A 22,699-nucleotide genomic window follows, 5' to 3' on the forward strand; every position below is an offset into this window, starting at 1 on the left:
TAAGGCACCAGAAGATTCACCCACTCTAAGCTGATCTTTTGCCAGGTAACACACCATTAGAAATGCTTCACCATGAGCAGAAAAAAACCACAGAAAATTATCAGAACCTTGACATCGTTCTCCAAAGCTGTGCTTATCAGGAAATCTTTTTTTAAAGGGCTTAATTTTTGTCTACAACTAAGCCAAGAACATCTTCAGCTGTGAACATCCCGCACCTGGAAGCAGCTTTGGAACTAAAGTAAATCTGAACCCAGCCAGCTGAGATCTGTCCCTTACTACTACTACTACTACTACATTAAATCTGAGATCCCAGCTAAAACAAGAGATCTTTTTAATAAGAGACATCTGTTAATAATGTGCCCAGTGGTAGTGAGAGATTTCCTCTACCCTCCATTCCCCCACACAGGGCAAATCTGAGAGCTGTACCTCCTGTTTCCTCTGACTCCTTATAGCAGTAAACTCCACAAAGTGCTATGAAACTTCACTATACCGTATAAGTATTTTACACCAACAGTAATTAAGGGGCACATTTTCAAGGAATTGCATCTAAAAGTCAGGCACACCAAACCTGAGGGCGCTGCAGCCACGCACACACTCACCAGTGGCACTTCCAGCTCTGCCTAAGAGACTTTGGCTCTCAGAAGAGCCACTGCTGCACCTGTGTGAATACCTAAGTTGAAGGCAGTTCTCTGGAGTCTGCCCACACGCAGACATCTTTTCCTCTGGCTGACTTCTCCAAGCCCCCAGCTGGGGATGCCTGTCTTCACAGGAATGCTCAAAACAGTCGCTCTGAATTCACTTCAAAGCAGACGAGCACAAAAACACTGCACAGACCCCTGCCAGAAATAGAGTTGGCCTAATTTGTGATCTAATTAACCTCCTTTCCAGCACTGAGACATAAAGGATGCTTTGGAAAACCCAGCTAAGCTTCACTGCTCTCAGATGCTGCAGTGCACCTACAGGTGAAGGAAAAGCCCAGCCTTTTCAGTGGACTCAGTGAGGTTTGCATCCCAGAGCAGGTGGCCTTCAGAAGGAATATTCCTGGACACACAGCTCCATGAAGACACCAGGCCAGAGGACAATTGTGCACTTCACTGCACCCTGAAGTCAGTCCAATGCTCCCCTTTGTGCCACCCAACCACAGATAAATCCATGTCCTCTGCCAAAGGGCCCCCAAGGGCAGGGACAGAAGGCAGGCCTTGCATGGATGAATCACCTCGACAGGACACACATGGCTCAGCACACCCACAACAGCTCAGCTAAGTCCTTCTGCTGAAAAACATCTTTTGTTCCTTCCTCCAAGGTTTGTTTTGCAATGCATGTGAAAAGTGGCACTTCTTCAATGACATTCCTGCCCCGGATTCTTTTCCCTCTGAAGAAATGTTCTCAAAATGCTTAAAATTTTCTTTTTATCTAATTCTTCACTTTTTTTTTTTTCCCCATACCATCCCACCCTGGAAAGAAGCAAGAATTGACAGAAAATTAGGAAAATTCGTCAGGTATGGGGTTTTTTTTCCTGGTAAATGCTAAGTTCAATCATTTTCCACCTCCTCTTTGTGTCAGCAGGCTCACTGGATACTGAGCATTGAGTAAATGCTTTCTCACACATAGAACCAATCCTCTCCAGGTAGAATTCCAAACCACAGTGCAGGAACACCACAAAGAGTTCACCTTCCTGCCATCCACGCTGTCAGCATTGAAGAATTTCCTCTGGTGAAGCACTTTGAAGCATCCCACTCGCACTCAAGCTGCTACAAATCCTAGCCCCTGTAACGTATCACACAACAGGTTATTTCTGGCACCATGCAGAGAAAAACCCCAATCTGCACCCACACAATTCCAGGGCTGCACACTCCACATGGCAGGCTTTGTCTCAGAAAGGAGTTAAAAGTTCCAAGATTCAGATATATAAAAGAAAAGGGTCATAATGACTGCACCATCAACTGCTCTATAACTGTGCCATCTCACTTAAGATGCCAAATATAAATCACACTGTGAAAACTAATGTGATCACTTTTCTCTCCCCGACAGAGAACACGTGTCCCAGCCTTGCTTCGTGCTTATCTTGCTCAGGCACAGCAGCAGATGATTTCAGTGCTGTCCTCAGACAGCCAGGTATATGATGCCCATTAGCTGGAAGGGGCCTGCACAGCTGTGTTCCCACGAATCCTGTGAAAAATCAGTCCCCAAAGGGGAAGTATTTTTTTCAGTGCAGTGCACAGCATCTCCAACTACCCCATTAATAATAGAGGGAGGTGTTAGCCCTCATCAAAAATGTCCCCCAGAAGACCAAGCCTCCACAGGAAGACAGAGAGCTGCACTATTGTATATAGTATATAAAAGCAGGCAATTGCTCAAGCAGTGCTTTTTCAGTGCCATAAACAGCCACTTCTCAGGCATAACACAAGCAAGAAGGAACAAAACTGGAAGAGTTGCCAGGTTGGCTTCAAGCTACAATGTCTTTCTCACTCTGGATGGAGGGATCACTACCAGGACTATGACTGCTCTAGTAGTATATCTGGTAGACTTGTTTTGGTGAAGTTGTACTGACCCATGAGCTGCCATGCTGGTAATTGTCTCTCCCTTCTTCCCTGTCCAATATGAAACTGGAAACTTAAACAAAAAACAGGCATGGGAACTCTTCTTGTATCAGTTAAAAACAGCTTTGAGACAAAAGAACAGCTTTAAGATCACCAGAAACAGCAGGAAACATCATCTTCTACCCCTGGATCTTAATCCTGCTCCCTTGCTTTAGCTCATACAGAAACCAGAAGAGGAGCAAATCACCTTCTACTTTCTACAAAAGAACAGCAGAGGCACCTTTCTCACTCCCTCACTCCTCTACCCCTGTTCCAGCCCAGCTGAAGGCAGGAAAGGGCAAGTCCATTTTATCAAGAGTATTTGCAAGGGATGTTTAGGAAGATTCAATGTGTTTTAAAGTAATAACAGAAAGATCTGTGGCAGACACACCGAAAACCTGTCACTTGAACACATCCTAAATAAAATCACTGTTGCCACTCAAAGTGCCCAGGATGCTCTCACTTACAGCTCTGCCATGGCTGTGAAAGCCATACCCTGGGTATGAGCTCACGAAACCTTGCAGCTTCTATCTCTGTGCAGTGGAATCTGCCACTCTGCAGAGGGGCCAGCCCGAAGTGAAGGCCACCAGGGAGTCTCACTTCACCTCACCACAACCGAAAAAAAAAAGGTTTTCAGTCTCACTATGTAGAGCTGGTCCACTTGGTGAATAATTTAACTGGTCAGTTAAGCACTTCACTTTCCCCCCCCCACACCCCTCTATTTGCACATTTGCCACAGAGCGACACTGACCTTTTTCTTCCAGGCATTTTCATTATTCGTTATTATGTGATTATCCAGCAGCAGGTTTATGTGAAAAAATTCCTGCCACCAATCCTTCAACAAACAGTAAAGCTGCAAGTTCACTTTCATGGGTGAATTCCCATGCAGGCAGTTGAGCAAAAGCCCATCAATTTCCAAATGTGCAGAAGAAATAATTGCGAACCTTTAAAACCACTATTAAAAAACAGGAATGCGAGCACTGGAAGGATAAAAGTCTGCCAGAACCATCTGTCACCTTGGAATGTTATTTTACAACATTTAAGCAAGACCAAATATGCAGCTGCCTGCCTGAGTGGATGGGGAAGACAAAGTCAGGGAAAGAGTGCTGGAAGGACGGTCAAAATGAGGGATATCCCTCCTGTGCACTCCAGAGGAGTGAGCAGGACCTCAGGGCATACCCAGGTCATTTCCTAATGTGTTTCCTAATGCTGTGTGCAGCAGCCACACTTTCAGGAAAAACAAGAAAGGAAGGAAGTGTGCAGCTCCACGCAGCCATGGTGGTGTCAAGTTGAGTGAGGTTAAAGCCACCTGAGGTGAACGGAGCCAAGTGAGGCAGAGCAGCAGGAAACAGGAGCTGTGCCACCCGGGAGCACGAGGCACAGCCCATCCATCACCCAGAGGGCTGGGCAGTGAGGAAGCCTTTCTGCAAGAATCACAGAATCACAGAACCACAGAATCATTTAGGTTGGAAAAGACCTCTGAGATCGTTGTTTGCCACCTTTGATCATCACCCTGACAACCAGACACTCAGAGCCATGTCCAGTCTTTCCTTGAATGCCTCCAAGGATGGTGACTCCATTACCTCCCTGGGCAGTCCATTTAAATCCTCCATGACCCTTTCCATGAAGAAATTCCTCCTGATATCCAACTTGAACCTTCCCTGGTGAAGCTTGAGGCCATTTCTTCTTGTTCTGTCACTTGTTCCCTGGGAGCAGAACCTGAACCCCCCCCGGCTCCATCCTCCTGTCAGGGAGCTGTAGAGAGTGAGAAGGTTCCCCCTGAGCCTCCTTTTCTCCAGGCTAAACACCCCCAGCTCCCTCAGCTGCTCCTTATAGGGCTTACCCTCAAGACCCTTTCCCAGCTCTGTTGCCCTTCCCTGGACATGCTCCAGCCCCTCAATATCTTTCTTGAATTGAGGGGCCTCACCAGTGTCCAGCATGGGAGGACAATCACTTCCCCAGTCCTGCTGGCCAACTATGGCTGGTACAGACCAGGATACCATTGTCCTCCTTGCCCCCCTGGGCACACTCTGGCTCATGTTCAGCCTCTGTTGAGCAGCACCCCCAGGTCCTTTTCATTCTTAGCTTTCCAGGCACTCTTCTCCCAGCCTGGAGTGCTCCAAGGGGGTTGTTGTGGCCCAAGTGCAGGACCCAGCACTTTACCTTGTTGAAACTCATCCAGTTGGTCTCAGCCCATCAGTCCAGCCTGTCCAGATGCCTCTGCAGGTCCTTCCAACCCTCCAGCAGATCAACACTCCCACCCAGCTGGGTGTCATCCATGGCTTTACTGAGGGTACACTCAATCCCCTCATCCAGATCACCAGTCAAGATATTAAACAGGACTGGGCCCAACTCTGAGCCCTGGGGAACACCACTGGTGATGAGAGAAGGGCTGGAACAAATGAGCCCAGGAAGGGAGGGGAACTGAAAAGCAGGCAGAGAGCACATGTAGAAAGCTACCAAGGTGCTGCAGGCAGCTCTCCCACCCTCAGCACCAGCTCAGGTACAGCACCAGACCTGCTGTGCAGTCACCAGTGGAGGCAGAGATTGCTCCATCAAACTTTATGGCTTGTTCTGAACAACCTCTGGCAAATTAGCATTGCTCCCCCCGCCTTACTGCCTCAATTTTCCCTGCCAAATGGAGGTAATTTTTCTCAAAATCTTGGCATACTTCTTTATGAGGCACCTTTAAAGCTTGGGATATAATTCTTATTTAAATACATAAGACTGAGTGAGATTTTTGGCCATTAATTTCAGCCTTCTGCTAATTTCCAGCCCTAATTTATTCATGGCTTGTTCATACCCATTTGTCTGTGTGCCAACACGCAGTTTCAGTTTAAATCACTCTTCTTTCCTACATTCCCTTGTTCATCCTCCCAGGATGTATTTGGAGCAGCAGCCCTGTTCCCACCCTGGCCAGCCTACACAAGCCAAGCTCTATCAGTCCCCTCTTCCAAGGATAATGTTCCTCATTGCCCTGCTCACAGTGGTGTTCTTCCCAGTCTGAATCCATCCCTCCTGCCCACAGATGTGCAGAACTGCAGTCCAGTGCTGCAGTTTCACAGCTCGACTACCTGGAGATCTCACCCCAAAAGGCTGAATCAGTCCCTGAGGAAAGGCCAAGGACTGAACCAGTTTCCTCTCCTCCCAGCTAATGGGACCCCTCATCTTCCAAAACACTTGGGAGTCCCCAGGTGAGGGGAGGTCCTACGTTCCAGCCACAGGTTTAAGGCTGCCATGGTGTCCCTTCCAGCACAAACAGAAATCCACACAAATGGCCCCATTCCATTAAAGAATACATACCTGGTCTTGCCAAAACTAGTCAGCAAAGGAGTATTTACAAAATCTGTTGTGCTGAAAGAAATTACTTCATAAGTTGTTGCTACCAGTGCTGATACACAACCACAATTTATTTTACCTGAACAAAGAGACAAACCTGTGAGGAGAAGCATCTACAACATCCTGTGTCATGACATCCATTTGTGCCCAAGAGTGGGGGAGGAAAATATTGTTACACTGGCAGTTTAATTCAGCCCTCACTGTTGCACATCCTCCAAGGGAATAACCCCCTATGGACAATCTCTGTCCAGCGGGGAAAGGAAGGGCTTTAAAACAAAGCATATTTTGGGTTAGCCCTGCATCTGGTGTCCTTGCAACTCAAATGGCACCAGGTGGCACAGGGGCAGCTGCCACAACTGGAGCTAAAACAGCCTCGAGACTTCAACTCACACAGAGACCGATTCAGGCACCACCACCTCCCTCCCAGACCCCCCAAACACAGCTCCATGGAACCAGCCCCATCCACCAACAATTCAAAGCACCTTTGCTCGACTGCCCCTTTCCCAGGCTCCCATTGTGTTTGCTCTGCACAGGGAAGAGCTGGAGCAGCAGCTGGGAGCCTCCAGTAAACAGAAGGAGACTTTGTTCCTCTCTCTGGAAGTGACAAGCCACCAGGAGGGCAGGGTGTTCAGTAAGCAGAGATGATCTGGGTTTGCCATGTGATTTGTACTGCAGCAGAGCTGCTGGCACAGCTGCTGTGATAACCAGGAGAAAATTCTCTCCAGTGTTTCAGAGTTAGCTTTTCCCTCCACAGCCTTTTACTCCATGCAGAGAGCAAGAGCCAAGTTGTCAAGCCAGTGGTGCTGGCTCAGCATGCCACGTCTTATTAAGGCAAAGCAATTAAGCATGGACTTAACTTTAAACACATCATCAAAGCCTGGTGGCTTAGTGCAAGTTCAGACTTAAGAAGATGTTTAAGTGCAAGTTCAGACTTAAGAAGATGCTTAAGTTCGCATTGCTGACTTGAGGCTGAACCTGCCAAATTGAAGCACAAAACCTTGCTTGAGGTGTTCTAGGGGAGTAAGAAAACACGTGGCTTATTCCTGACAGTGACTGTGCTAATAGTAGGGACAGGTTCAGCATTTCAGCCCAGGTGCCAAGCACTGCTAAGGTCACACTCTGGTGTAAGGGCTCTCCAGCTCGCTGGCAGACACGTCTGACCACGCGGCTGCACCACAGGGGTGGTCACCCCCTGTCACACTGTGAGCCCAGTGTCACAGTCCCACTGCTGCAGAGCCACGTGGCAGCACCTTCTCCTTCCAGGAGCTTACACGACTCCATGCTTTCAGGTCAGGCCTGAAGGAGAGGAGAAGGGGAGATCGTATCAGCACAGGATCATGCCCAAAGGAACCTGTTTAAAAATCTGGGAAGCGCCCGGTGGAGATGGGCACTCATAATCTGCTGTGGTGGGAATCAAATCCTCCAGACATGAGAAGCTCTCTAAACATGATTAAAAAAAAAAAAAAAAGGTGCTGCCCCACGAGACAAACAGCTGTTTTTTCAGTACATTGATGCTGTGCTTGCCCAGGTCTGAGAAAACAGCACTACAGAAATGCAGATCTGCCATGCTGAGAGCATCCTGCAAGACATAAGACTTTGTGGATGCTGGAAAGGCTCTGTCAGAAAGACATTGCACAGACAGAAACTTGACTTGGAGGTGGACTTGGTGAAGTTGATGAAGATTAGAGACAGGAAAACTTTGACTGGATCAGTTTTGATTCAGCGGAAGGCACAGGAGAGGTGTTAGGACAGACTTGAAGGAAAAGAACTTTGTAGTGTGAAAGTAAAAAAGGTTTCAGTGCTGAGATGAAAGGCAGATGGGGTGGCAGTTGGAAAGGGTGAAAAAAAAAGAAAGAAAAACAAAAAACAAAGCCCACAAAGAAACAAACTCATACATACCCTTGAGCCTGCAAACATTAAATGTGATTGTATTACCAGCAAAAAAGTCAGAGAAGAATGAGAAGTTATGGCAAAGAGCTGGAGAGGGAACAGAATTTCCCACTGTTCATGGTCACTAACGTGGGAGCACAATCTACAGCCCCAGAACAGAGGCTGGAGCATCTGATCTACGCCAGCACCATGTCCTGGAAATTATGGAGTAACTCCAAAGAAATCGACTGGAAGAGAGACACAGCCCCTCTTTCTTCCCACAGAAGTACAGGTTGACTGGGACCAGGAAAAGCCCCTTCCATTTCAGCACCAAGTGAGGGAGGGAAAAAAACATCTTATTCCAATTCCTGTGACTTATTAGGAAGGATATAGGAATTTTGCAGCATACGTGGATGTAAATATCAGACCAAAATACATGTCTCTGCTTTTTTAGATGATTTACAGGGAAATAAAATAGGTATTTTCCTTCTCTAGTAACTTTTTAAAGGATAATTAAAAATGGTAAAAGTACCAAAAGACTCATCACGTGGACACTCCAAGTCTGAAGTGCACACAAATATAGACGAAGCAAAAGTCACTAGAAAACACTGCAGTTCTCTGTGATAACAGCTTCTGAACACCACAGTCCTCTGACATTACATTCCATGGCCATTTGTGACCAGTCCTCAGCCTTCACACACAGAAACCCAGGCGTGGTCTCCTGTTAAACCACGGAATACTTGCTGATCTACTGAGGGAGGAATGTAAATCACCAGCACAGTTCACAGAGTCTTGGGGGCTTTTTGTCATTTTCCAGGTCCCCCCCCTCCAAGAGTGAGCAGAAGAGCAGCCACCCAGCCCTGCCTTCAGCTTTCCTCAGTAAATGTTCCTGTTCCTAGCTGGGCACCACAGGCTGGGGACAAAGAGGAGCCTCAGGAAAGGTGGTGACCATCGGCAGGTTGTCACCACCCAAATGACATCCCCATCTGGTGCCTGGCCAGCCCTCTGGTCAGACCCAAGAGGTGACAGCACAAAGCCATCCTGCAGGCAACAGCTCATCCTCAGGCACCCTTCAGACCCAGGCAGGAGTGAGGTGACAGTGTAAGCAGATGATTGCACCCACCATAGGTTTGGGCATGGGGACAGGACAACAGCTCCTCTGCCACTGGGGAGGGCAGGGACACAACCCACCTGGAATTCTGAGCACACTGCAGCCCACCAGCACCCTGCTCTCCAGCCAAAGGCACCAGCACTGTCCAGCTGCACTAAAACTGAATTTGGACAGCAGTGACAACAATCATGCCCTCACCTAAATAAACTGAGGTATGTAGTCTATTAATAGTTGGTTGTACAAACTCCCCACCCTGCGTGTTTACATGCTGACAGTCCTGCTGCTGTGTGAACAATCAGCCGTGGCAAGAACCCTCAGTCAACAGAACTTTGAAGCAGCACCACTCTTGGCTAAAGCCAAGGCACAGGAATGGAGTAAGAACTCCAAGCCAGGACCTGCAAGAGTGACTCTCGCTGCCCAAATGACAAGAGGATGTATGTTCATGATGCCTGAAGGAGGCCTGTGTTTAACCCAGGTGAGGACAGAACTTCTTTGTGAAAACTGCAGAACATTAAAGTATTTTATAAACCCAAAACTCACAGCCACAAGGATAAAGCAGTCACCCACCAACTGCAAACACTCCAAAAATTATGAGGATGGTTCCAAAACTTATGAGACTTATTTAAAAATCATTCGTAGCTCAGAAAGGGTTCATGCTTTTCATTTACCCAAGGGCATTTAATTACTGGGATACCTCTGAGTTATGCACTTGCAGTTTTCCTCTTCAAGCATGACGACCACAAATGTAGCTTATTTTCTTAAACCAGCAAAACCTGAGCTACTAATCCTTTTTGTTTTTTCCTCAGCACCCAGTCATCAAAGGCACAAAAGGCTGGGAGACTTGCCACAAAATCCCAAGAGTCAGCACTTCTGAAAGCCTTGGCCTCTCCTGACACATTTTATCTAATTTTAAGCAGATGCACTTTGTAGCATCTGCAGAACCTGGTCCTGGGCTGAAAGAGCTCCTCTTTGTCCGGGCAGTGCTCTCCTGGCATTGCCACTGCACCACACAGAGCACTTGCATTGCCAATACTGAATTCAGGTCCACAGATTGATGGAGAGTGGGAGTGTTGCTGCAGACTGAAAAATTGCATTCTGACACCAAAGCAAACTTGGGACAAAGTATTAAGCCAGAATCCTCACCCTTCTCTGGTAAATCACACTGTAGACATCGTCTGGAATTGCTGCAGAATTTGGGACACTGGTTTCACCTGGGTCAGACTTAAATAGTCCCTGGACTGACATACAGCCTTTCCTCCAAATTGTTCTGAGCTTCTTCTCAACTCTTCTGACTACAGAAAAAACCAAGTGACCTCACCAAATAAATTCCCATAACACCTGCCATGCTGTGAACATGCCACAGAGAGCAGCTGGATAAAACCACAGGGCTTGACTGTTGGATTTTTCAGATCCAACAGTGATGACCATCACACAAGGGAATCATTATTTCTTATTTTAAGTGTTTTCAGTGCATGGCTTTCCTCCATCAGAAGAATCCCCCAGATGTGTTTGTCTCACATTTAGCAGTTTCTTAACTGTGTTTTGGTTTATTGTTGCATTGGAGCTGGAGAGCACTGCACTGCCTGTTCTGGAAATCAGTTCACCCCCCCTGATTCCGAGGAGAGTTTAAATATTCAGAAGAAAGTCTGTTCCTTAGTGCTCACCTCACCAAGGTGGGCTTCTTGCCTTTCCTTTCCCCCCCACCCCACCACTTTGCCTCAATTCCCCTTTTGTTTTTTAAGCTGTGGTATGTTGTAGCTTTTGCCAACTGCAAAGCAACTATTAACACAATAAACTCCCGATTGCATATGTTTCCTGGGTGGTAAAAATTGATAATTTCTTTCATCAGCCAAACTTTCTCTGTCAAACAGAGCGCTGGGACTGCCAGAATTCCAGAGAAACCCACTGAGGTCCTCCCAGCTGCTAGAAACCCGCTGCTACCAATTAAAAACTTCAAAAGCAAAAGATAGGGAATTTCTGCAAGGACCAACTGCTTTAATTTCTGCTTCTTCGTCTAAGGGAAGTAGATAAATAAACACACACACACACACACACACAAGAATACCCCAAACCAACACCGAACTCCTAAATCACAGGAGTTTCGTATTAAAGCGGGACGAAGGGAAGCTCCCATCGGTAACTCCCCACTTTTCTGGAAAAATCTCATTAGTTTGGGGAGGAAGATGAATAATTCAGGAGCTTCGCGCCGAAGCGCCCGCCCGGGGGGGACCCACCGGGACCGAAACTTTCCCGGTGCGGCGGGCGCGGGGCACCCGGAGAGCGAACCCCCCCCACACCACCGCGGGGGTGGGGGGCGAGGGGGGGACGGAAATTAAAAATAAACCCCAAAACAACAGCGAGAGGCCCCCGCTGCCCTCCCGAGCCGCGAAGTTCCGCGGCCAAACGCCGCCCCACTCTCCATCCGCAGAGCCGCGGGGGACAGCGGGGACCCCACACGCACCCCGAGGGATGGGGAGGGGGGCATTCTGGGGGGCCACGGGCTCTGCCGACGCTTCCCTGCACACATATACACAGACCCCCCGTGAAGGGCCGGGAGAGGCGGGAGGGCGCCTTACTTTTCTGGCTGGAGTATCCCGGGTAATATCCATAGTAGCCGGTGATGCGCAGGATCCGGTCCTCGATGGTGGCCACGCCGTTGGGCGCTGCCTTCCCATCCATAGGGGGAAGGAGCCGCGCGAGGGGCGGCCGGGCGGGACGGCGAGCGGAGCCGGGAGGGCAGCGGGAGCGGGAGGAGGAGGAATGGGAAGCGAAGGAGGAGGAGGAAGAGGAGGAGGAGGAAGGCGGCGCGGGCACGGCCGCCGCAGCTCGCGGTGCCGGCGGGGCGCTCGCTCTGCCTCCGCCGCCTGGTGCAGGACGGGCTCCGCAGCGCGGCTCCCGCCCTCTATGGATGGCAAAGGCAGCGAGCGGCTCCTCCGGGCCGCAGGTGGGGTGGGAAGCGGGAGGGTGAGGGTCAGATCCTGCCCCCGGCGCGCTGGGGCGTCTGTGTGTCCGTGTGAAGGGACGCCGGTGTCACCCTGTCACCCCCCGGACCCTCCGCGGGACGCAGGGGGATGGGGAGGTGAGGGGGGGTTGCTCCGGGGTGGGCAGCGCTTCCACAGGCGCTGGGAAATGGGGTTTGGTGCAGGAGGGGAGGGTGTCTGGAATCACAGAGCTGCAGTTCCTCAGGTCTGACCCCCTCCCAGGGGCTGCACGTGTTTCAGAGGAAGGAGAGAGGACAAATTTGGCCTCAGAGGACTCCGGGGAGGGAAGGTTTCACCACTCTGTGAAATATGACTGTGTCTATGTCATAGAGTCATAAAATGGTTTGGGTTGGAAGGGACCTTAAAGACCATCTCATTCCAACCCCCTGCCATGAGCAGGGACACTTTCCACTAGACCAGGTTGCTCAAAGCCCAATCCAACCTGGCCTTGGACACTTCCAGGGATGGGGCAGCTTCTTTGGACAATCTGTACCAGGGCCTTACCACCCCCATGGTACAGAATTTCTTCCCAATATCCAATCTAACCCTGTCCTCTGGCACTTTGAAGCCATGTGCCCTTGTCCTGTCACTCCAGGCCCTTGTCCAAAGTCCCTCTCCACCTCTTTTGTAGCCCCCTTTAGGCAGTGGAAGGGGTTGTCTCAGCCTGTCTCCAGAGCAGAGGAGCTCCAGCCCTCTGATCTGACATGTTCATCATGCCCCTCCAGAGGAGCCCATGTCTCTCTCTCTTTATGTCACTTGGAGGCACACTGTGGGAAAGTTCAGAGGAGGAGAAAGCATATCTTCTCTCAGCCACCCAGGCAGGTTGTACACCTTCTCTAACATCTCTCTGTAGGGTGTCCACTACATCATTGCCTGCATTTGAAAAAAGAAAGGTGAGAAATTCCCCATTTGGCTTTGTAACTCATTCCAGAGGCTAATGCTGTCTCTGATAACAATTGGGCTTTGAATTACTTGACTTTTCCTGCCACTGGTCCTCATTAGGCTTCTCTGTGCTAGACTGAAAAGACCATTAGCAACGAGCCTTTTTCCTTCATGACATATTTCTGTCTAGTAATAAATTAATTTTTTTCACTGTTTTGTGGCTCTGTCACACTTATCTTCACCTACTCCTATTTCATCCAGCCATTTTCATTAACTGGTGCATGGGGAACCCAGTCAAGACATTCCATAACCCTTCCTTCCTCCCCTGTTCACATTCACTTTTCTCCCTTCTGTGCTTGGCTAAATAAGCTGATGGCACAAAACCTCCTTTTATGAGCACAAACAAATAATAGATGCATTAAAAATAGCCGTTGCTGTGGCTTTGCTCAGGGAGTCATTAGCTGGTTAGTGTTTGCACAGTGCTTTGAAGATCAAGGTTTTCTGGTGGATGGGTGCAGATATAATAAATTCGCTTACAATATTAAATACCCTTCTGATCTTGGTTTCTTGTCTCTTGCCCTGCTGCTGGGTAATACTTGAGGGCAGTTACAAATCAGTGATATATCAACCACCAGCCACCAAAATAACTTGGGAATTCAAGGTTACCCTTTTAGTCTAGCTATGAAATAACATCAGGGACTTTTAATGTTTTGCAGCATATAGATCTGTTTGTATTTGCTCAACAGAAACACAGAGTCCCGCGTGGCGAATTTATGCCAACTGACACCAGATATTTTCTTTTGCTTCTAATCTGTGGGGTGTCATAAGCAGCCCACGCCCCTGGAGGATTTCACAGACCGTGGGACAGAAGCAGCTGAGAGCCAGACCATGTATTATTTGGCTTGGAGAGGTGCTGGGTCAGTAGGGGCTGGTGAGGCTTTAAGCGCTTCTGCAAGCTTAAAATTCCCTGTCCTACTTAGGGAAGCACAGTTGATGCAAAAATCACTTGCCTGGTGTGTTGTGTGGAATCTCTGAACAAACTACAAGTCCCCCCCCTTCCCAATTTCACCTCCAGTGGGAGTTGGTGTTATGAGAACATTACCAGCATTGATCTCAGCTTCAAAGTCAAATTTCGGGACTTAAAAGTGTTACTTTGAAGAGAAGGAAAGAAATGCCTGGTTCATTTGAAGGTTAAACTGATGTACCCAGAAACAACTCTGAGCTTCAAGCTTTCCAAACACCTTAGTTCTGGCTTAATTTTTCATCTCCTCTCTTCCTCTTATCCCTAGGCTTTCAAGGACATGCTGTGCATGTTTAAACACCACTAGATGATAATGTAAGCAAAGCCATTCCTGAAATTGCTCCTGCCTGTGGTTCCCTTCCAACATCACTCTGGGCAATAGATGCACACTGGTACCCTCTGCCTCGTTGAAAGCTTGTAATGAATTGCAGCTTCGTATCGTTTCTGAATTCCTACTATGCTGGCCATTTTTCTTTTCAGAAAACTCAGGCAAATTGCTTTTCCTGCAATTGGGTTTTTTACAAGTTAAAGGAGTGCAGAGGAAACCTCACTGAGCAAGATGTATGAACTACCATTTATTACCGAGAAAAAGAGATATGATGAGGGGCACATGGAGAGTTGTTTCCTCTCTTCAAGTTAACAGGTCCATCGAAGGCACTATTTGCATAAATATGATGAAGTGATTTCGCAGTGAGATTTGTCTGTTTACCATTCTGTGAAAAATAAAACTAAGGGGTTGATCCAGAAAAGAGCTCTGAAAGCATCAATTTAACCTGGAGCTTCTCGTACAGGGTGAGTTTCCCCCAGAATCTACAAATGCCTGTCTTTCTCTAGGAAAAGAAAGAGCCTTACACTATTAATGGCCACGGACTTTGGCCACAGTGTTTTCAAAAAAGCATATTTAACTCCAGGCCATATGTTTGCAAAAATAACTTCTCAAGTGAGAGAACAATGTAAATGTCTCCTGATCATCTTGCTGATTCTGCAGACAGTCCCAGTGTCTTTTTTGCTGCTCACAGCTTTCCCAGACAGCCTCAAATAGAAAGGAACAAGAGTCTGGGTGTACTTTACAGCTGCCTTTCAGATCCCACTGGATGGGGCTGTCAGGAAACCACGAGTATCCTCACGTGAGCAGAGCCTGAAGAAGCAAACCTTTCCAGACCTTTCCTTACCTGCTTGTTTGCTGACCACATCAGCTCTCGTTTCTCCAAGGAGGCAAGAGGCATCATTTCCTCTGTTGCAGTCCCTTATTTGTGTTGCAGGACACCCTGAAGACCCAACAGTGATTGCTCAGGGCTCCCCATGCTGGACAAACAGCCCAAAGGGTCATGGAATCATAGAATCATGGAATGGTTTGGGCTGGAAGGGACCTTAAAGATCATCTTGTTCTACCCCCTGCCATGGGCAGGGGCACATTCCACTATTCCAGGTTGCTCCAAGCCCCATCCAACCCCATCCAAGCCCCTTGGACACTTACAGGGGTGGGGCAGCCACAGCTTCTCTGAGCAACCTGTGCCAGGGCCTCACCACCCTCACAGCCAAGAATTTCTTCCTAATATCCCATCTGACCCTGCCCTCTGGCACTTTGAAGCCATTCCCCCTTGTCCTGTCCCTCCATGCCCTTCTCCAAAGTCCCTCTCCAGCTCCCCTTTAGGTATTAGAAGGCCTCAGAAAGGTCATCCTGGAGCCTTTGAGGTTGGGATTTAGGGAAAGACACAAGACAAGAGTGATAGCAAAAATGCTTAAAGTGGTTGATCCTAAAGCAGGTCAGCTACAGGCTTTGAGGAATACAACCCAGCTCTCTTCTTTCCCATGCCAGGTCCCTCTCCTTCTCCTTCACTGCTACACCCTCCTCCACATACCTCCCCAACCCACCTGAGGTGAGAAAAAGGGGAGATTTCTGTCCATGAGTAGAGGCTGCTGCCAATCCTGTCATGTCAGCTCTTTGAGGAGGTTCAGGCCTAACTCGTTATTGAGAGCTATAAAAAAACCCCAGGCAGCTTTGGTCTATCAGTGCCTGTTAATTCCTGAGTGCACCTTATCTGTGAGCCTGTGAACATGTGAAAAAATGAAAAAAGAGTTCACACAGCAAGGATTGTTTAGTGCCAAGTGAGTCTTTAAAGTGAAAAATTAATTACAAGTCGATCCTTCCAAATTAACAGTTTTCATTCTTCCAATACACTGATTTTTTTAAACAAGAATGTGTCGCTTTGGCTTGAACTATAACTCAGCAAGAATCTCTAAAAAGTCACAGCAAAGAGGACTTCTGTCATTTGGAGAACATTATTTCGTGTGTGTTATGGGCCCAGTTCTCCTTTCAGACAAGTCATGCTGGTGTAAAACCAGCATAAACATGAAGAAAATCGGTAGCATTTGAAGTTCCTCTAATTGTCCTCTTAAGTGGTGCCCATGAAAGCCACTGGAGCAAAGCCAGTTCTTTCTCACTCTGCCTCACACACACACCAGGGATGAAGGATGGACTGGTCTCTCTGTTGACATCAAGGTCAAAAGGACTCATCGACAATACGAAACCATTTAGTGTGAAGATGCCTGGATCTGGCAGCTTGGCTTTAAGAGCTTTTCTCCCCCCTCTGTTTGAAAACTGGGGAGATTCCAGCTTGGAACAAAATTCGAAGTCCAGTTCCAAAATATTGCAGAGCATCACCAGATATTAAAAGGTTTTGATTTGGCAAGGAGCGAGGCAGCTTTTTCGATGCCAGCTGATTTAATTGATGGGAGGCAGAACAAGAAACAAATCAATTCTTTCCAAAACTAAGACACAAAGATGGTATTAAGGATGGAAGAGAAAGCTGCCAGAGCAGGACCCATGCTCCAAAGCAATTTGTGTGAATACATCCATGCTCTGATCCACTTGGGACACCAGGAGTCAGAGGGGCATTTAGCAATTGCCCCCACAGTGTATAAATTCACAAACCCCCAGCTTGGTACATTTATTCTAACTAAAGGTAGCAAGAAAGGAGCTTTCAGGGCACTCATCATTTCTGTTTACAAACAGCAAGGGGAGGGAGTTATTCCTCTGAGCCCACACTCAAACATTTCCTGGGAACATTTGTTTAGCAGTAGCACTGTCAATGTATTGATGCCTGTTTCAAAGAGAGGGGAAACAGAGAAGAGACTCAGTCCAAATTGCAGCTGGTTGTTGCAGGTATTTACTCCCTAAGGATCATCCAAGACACTTCTGCTCAGTCTCAATGACAAAAATAAGACTAACACTTACAGAACTCCATATAAATGCAAATAGCACACGGTTACTGTGTTCTGCATCAACTTAAGATGGACTGAGACCTGTTTTTACAAAGTTTATGGACTTCCTTCTTTGACTGCCAGATTTAGCTGATACACAGGTTTATACCCATTGTTCCTCTTTTTCAACTCCCACTTATTCAGCAAGGTCTGAGGATGATGAACCTCCACAGCCAGGTTCTTCTGCTCCTTTCAGTAGAGCTCTGACCATGAGTACCAGCAGATCTTTCTTGGGAGTAGTGAGAATTCAGATGGACAAAGTCCAGCTGGACTTTCAGATTTCAGTTTGACTGCAAAGGTTAGCAATAGGGAGGTGAAATTATTCTTTGTAGAGGAAACAAGGTACTTTTTGGAATAAATCCATGATGGCATTTCCCAGGAACAACTTACCTGACCTTCCCATTCAAACCATGATTTTATCCCTGAACAGTCTTCAGCACTTAGAAAGCATGGAGGGACTGGGTTTCCACACTGGCTCAGGACTCAGCTGTGATGAAACCCACCCTGGTTTATGAGTGCCTGGTAAGATTTTGTGTATTTATCCCTGCCCCTGGATCTGGAGGCCTGTGTCAATCCAAAGTGAACTGGCTGATGCACTGACATGGAAGTGTCTGGATGGCTGGTGCTCAGGACAACACTGAGCTCATGATGTGGTGTCAGAAATCTCTGCAATCATCTAGGATGGTTTTTCAATTGCTTTTGACATCAGCAGGACCCACAACATAACACACAGAAGAAAGCTGCAATACTGAACAGTTTTCCTAAGCAGTTTTCCTGCAGATGATCAAGTCCTGGCTCTTTTGATACATCTGCACCTCTGAAGTTTCCCAGATGGTGTTCTGAGGAGAAAAGAGTTCATGGAAAGCGGCATGAAAAACTCAAAAATCTCTACCACCTCCTGGTGGCAGTGATTTGCTCTCTGTGTACACAGGAAAAAGATGATGGACTGAGGTCTGACCATCTCACCTCACTGTAGAGATTCTGGTGACTTCAAATCAGTTCTGTAGTCCCTTAAAACTCCCAGGGATACGTAAGGTGCTACCTGAGCAGCAGCTGTCCAGTCTGTGCTCAGCTTTTCCTCCCCACACTTCTCCCTACCTACATCAGATCAATTCCTTTAGGCTTCTCCACACTCTGGCCAGGTAAGCCAAGATGAAAATTCTCCTCTGTCTCCTTCCCTTTGGCATGTCTTGTGCTGTTGGAGAAAGTGGTCACATCTCCAGATTCACTCCCAAAACCATGGACATTAAAACAAGCAATAAAATTAGTGCTGTCCCCTGACCCTCACAGGTCCTCCAGATCAATATTCTATGGAAGGATGGAGGTTCAGCTCCTTCTGATGTCTGAGGCTGAACCAGGGCACATCCCAAACTGCTCTGAAGTTTTGTGCAAACCAAACCCTCAGTGTCACCACTAAATAACTCTGTGACTTGATTTGGGAAAAAACATCATCCTGATGCTTCTAGAGACTGGGATGTTTCATCCTGAGTCATGTATACTTCCAGGAGGCCGAAGAGCAGGATGTTGCAGTGTCCCAAGGCTGATGGATTTGCTGACTGTCTGCTCTGAATTATCCAAATTGTACTTGGGAGGGGATAGGGTAGCACAGCTCAACAGAGAACAGCAGCAAGCACTCAGATTAGCTCTGTGTGTGTGTGCATATCTTCCTTGAAAACAAGCTGGCCAGTCAGAAAGGTAAATATGTGGAGTAAGTGAGGCCTCTCAGGCTGGGGATTGTCCCTTTCAGCTGTGCTCTGCTTTCCCAGCTGGCCTCAGGAGGCCACATCAATCTTTTAGAGAGGCACAACTGCAAAGCTGAGCCTTCTTGCTTTTGGGAATGAGGTTTTTGTGGCGTGAACTGCCTGTGAAGGTGAGGTTGATTTTTCTCCTGTGTTTTCCATCTGTTTTCCGTGCTGGGCTGAGTGAAGCAGATTGTGATCAGCCTTCACTGCCCAGCCTCAGCACACTGACTTTGTCACATTGCCAGGCAGCTTTGACACCCCTGACCCCTCTCCAGAAGGACCTCATGAATTCAGATTCCCTGGATTTCCTCCAGTCAGGTTTGTCATGTTCTTACCACGTGGCAGATGTGGCTGGAGCTCTGCACCCCCTCTCCTTTGGGCTCATACCTGCTACATTCACAGCCCAGCACTGTGAGCTCTCTTTTGCCACACAAGTGGACATGTAGGACTTGTGACCTGCTGCTGCTGATACTCCAAATGTAGCCCCTGCAGCAGCTCTGCATCACTCCCAAAGACCCTGCCAAAGGAGTCCAGCTGCTTTCCCCCCAAAGAACACCATAAACTTGACTGACCCTCCTCATCCAGGTCTCATATTGCAGCCCCACTGCCCAGACTATTCACTCCTTAATCTGTCATATGCCTCAAATCTGAGATGTCTCATGACAGGACATTAAAAACAAAACTGGAAGGACCAATATGCTAAAAAAAGACCCCATCGTGGGCTTTCTCCATAATATTTGCTGCAATGCACACTTGGAAACTTTATTCTTCTGCCTTCGCAGCTACTTCCCAGCCACGGGAGAAAACTTAGGCCAACTAACGCTTTCTCTAAAGGATCAGTGGCGTGAAGTCTGGCTTTTAGCGTCTGGTTTCTCTCCGGATTAGACACATACCGCAGGAAGAGAAATCTGGTGTCCCGCTCCCTCTGCTGGTGCGATGTTTCAGCCATCACCCTGCGCCAAAGCCGGAGCTGTTCAAGGGCTCCGTTTTCCACCACCTGACCTGGGGATCTCCACTCTTTGGGGATCGATCACTGTGTCAGAGGAGAAGGCTTCGGAGGGAGAGCAGATCTCTCCTGCAAACAGTTTTCTAGCGAAACCCAGGTCGTTCCCAGGTGGCACAGCATGTTTTATGGCTGTCTCTGAACCCTCTGCCTGAGCCCTGATATTTAGAGGTTTTATTTCTGTGTCCACAGAGGGGCCTGCTGCTACCCAAAATTTTCTGCTGGCAATTTTTCCTGCTTCCATGAGCATTTCCAAATTCACGTGTATCATCACATCTCTTCCTTCAAGATCTCCTGGCTTGCTGCTTGTTTCTTTTCTGTACTTCCTTCCTTAGAGGGAGGATCCCAGTAAACACATCTCATTTTCCCTTTCTCACTGGCATTGTGTTTAAAGAGTTTTAAAACTTCTAACAGGCCTGAGCAGCCCTTCCAGTCTGATATTCTAGTTTATAGTAAAGCTTATTATCCCATGTTTTTCAAATGCCACACATTTCTTTAAAAGTCAGGCAGAAAATTAGGTATGTTGCCTGTTACCACTGAGCACAGGCAAGGATGGCTCCTCCAGAAACCTGTACCAGGAGTGCAACTCCAGATGTGCCAGAGGATTCCTTTTGCCCTCAAGGCCCTCAGGGATCATAAAATCATGAGAATAATGAGGGTGGGGAGGCCCTGGCACAGGTTGTCCAGAGAAGCTGGGGCTACCCCTGGATCCCTGGAAGTGTCCAAGGCCAGGTTGGACGTGGCCTGGAGCAACCCGGGATAGTGGAAGGTGTCCCTGCCCATGACAGGGAGGTTGAAATGAGATGGTCTTGAAGCTCCCTTTCAACCCAAACCATTCTGTGATTCTGTATTTGAAAGTTGCACCTGAATCAGCATCCCAAGAGGTCTTTGCAGCCACGTCTTCCTCACAAGTTGGACAATCAGCTTTACCTGTAGCCACTCTGTACATAAAAAGAATCCCACAGCAGAGAACCCATCCACCCCAGAGCACCAGAGACCCAGTCCTTGATGCTGCATCCTTAAAAAATCGTTTCCTTTCTCCCTCTTTCCCACAATGTTCCATTCTAGTTCCACCTAATCCATTTTTGTCATACAAGATAAAACGGAATGTGACTATAGGGCCAGAAAGAAAACTGCAGTATGTTCTTCCCTTAGTGATCACACACTGAAGTCACTTAAATAGGGTCTTTGGTGTTTGCATGATCAGAGTTTGCCTTGTGTATCTAACAAACAGGGCTTGTCAAATACCAGCACAGACCAACATATTCAGCAGCCAGAACAAGCTGTCATATTGAAATACTGACCCAGATAACATCAAAACTGTTTGCTATTCATCACATAAATTATTAAATCTCTCATCAGGAACAGACTCAGCTGTTAATGTTTTTTAGCTAAATATATTATTTTTAAATCATAGCACTGTTTGCTGTTTTCCAGAGTACTGTAACTTACCATGAATAACGTTTTCGGTGGCTGGAGGTGATTAATTTTCTGCTACTCCCTTTTGCCATACATGAATATTTGTCTCTACAAAAAAAGCCCAAACAAACAAACAAACAAAAAAAAAACCAACAAAAAAACCCACAAAACACCAGAGTTTTTCTTTACTTAGAAAAAATGCTCTGTTCTTACCCAACACTGCTGGCAGCATCACTTTTCAAGGACAAAAACGGTACTTGGGGTGGCACTGAGATCTACCTGAAAAGAGCACTGGCTCTGTAGGTTTTCTTATTTTGTTTTACATTTTTTTGTATGGTGACCTAATGATATTTTGCAGAAGTCACACTACATGTCAAGAAACCTTCTCCTGTCAAAACCAGGACAGAGCTGTGTTTCTGTTTCGAGTGTAACATGGAAGTGACACATCTGTCAGCATAATCTCTAAAAGAAATGAAATTACTAATCCCAGGGCTGTGACTATCATACTATTGAAATTTAGAGTAGTAATAACCATTTTCTATCATTTGATGTGAAGAATAACTGGCCTTCCAGCCATTTTCCTTTGTTTGTAATAAATTACCTCCCTGCCAGCTATTCAATTGTGGCATAAATCAAAAGTTTCCATTTCAAGGAGATGTCATGTGTATCTGAAACTTCTGTTGCTACCCCCAATTTATTATATGGAAAACAGGGACCATTAAGGTCAAGGTTACAAAGCCAAGCCCTAAGAGGTTCAGAAGCACCAGGCTTCAGGTTGTCTGTGTCAGCAGGACTGTGCTGGGTGGACTTTTACCACCTGTGAAATCATGCCTGGAACCCAAACTGCTGTTATGAAATGGCTCTGGCAAGAACATCTGCCCTGTGCAACTGCTCAGCTTCTGAAAGCTGCTATTTATGTTGAAGTTATGTTATGTTGAAGTTATTTATGCCTAGTTGAAATGATGGTTCTTCCTCCCCATCCTCTTCTTGTCCTTTGACTTAGAGACAGACCATCCCCCATCCTTCCCACCACACACATCCCCTCTCATATCTCTAAGACTTATTAAGTAGCACAGCCTCAGAGCTATCTTTTACTTATCCTGCTGAACATAAGCCCATATTCCATGAAATGACTGCATATTTTTCCCTCTTACCTCCTGGAGGTGCTGACACAGTGGGGGACAAGGCAGCGAGTCACTATTTTTCCACGCCCTGGGTGAGAGCTGAGCCCCTGTTTTCCACACAACACCAAACCTCTGCACTGAATAGAACACAAATAATTCCCTGTGGGACTTTTCTGGGACGCTCACCACAGGAGAAACTGGGAGTTTTGCAAACCAGGTGCAAGAGTCACTTTTTAGACTTTGCCTTCACAACACACCATTAGCACCAGGAGTCCTTGCTGCCCTCGTTTCACACGCAGGGAAGTAGGTGCAGGGACAAAGGTGCCAATTTCCCAGATGTTTAACTGTGTTTTAGCACTTTATGT

The 22,699-nt window shown here is 47.3% G+C and overlaps 1 protein-coding gene across 2 annotated transcripts in view; it reads right to left on the minus strand.

Annotated features, from left to right (window-relative positions):
• Positions 1 to 11,626, minus strand: part of SLC35F4 (solute carrier family 35 member F4) — a 119,356-nt gene extending 107,730 nt beyond the window's left edge. For both annotated transcript variants that reach the window (XM_051768821.1, XM_051768820.1), the window contains exon 1: positions 11,475 to 11,626. In XM_051768821.1, the coding sequence (XP_051624781.1) occupies positions 11,475 to 11,577 (103 nt within the window). In that variant the 5' untranslated portion in view covers positions 11,578 to 11,626. The remainder of the gene's footprint in view (positions 1 to 11,474) is intronic.
• Between the last annotated feature and the right edge of the window lie 11,073 nt (positions 11,627 to 22,699).

The sequence above is a fragment of the Manacus candei genome, unplaced genomic scaffold (genome assembly GCF_025592945.1).
Source record: "Manacus candei isolate 608988 ecotype Guabito, Panama unplaced genomic scaffold, ASM2559294v1 h1tg000097l, whole genome shotgun sequence".
Classification (NCBI taxonomy): Eukaryota; Metazoa; Chordata; class Aves; order Passeriformes; family Pipridae; genus Manacus; species Manacus candei.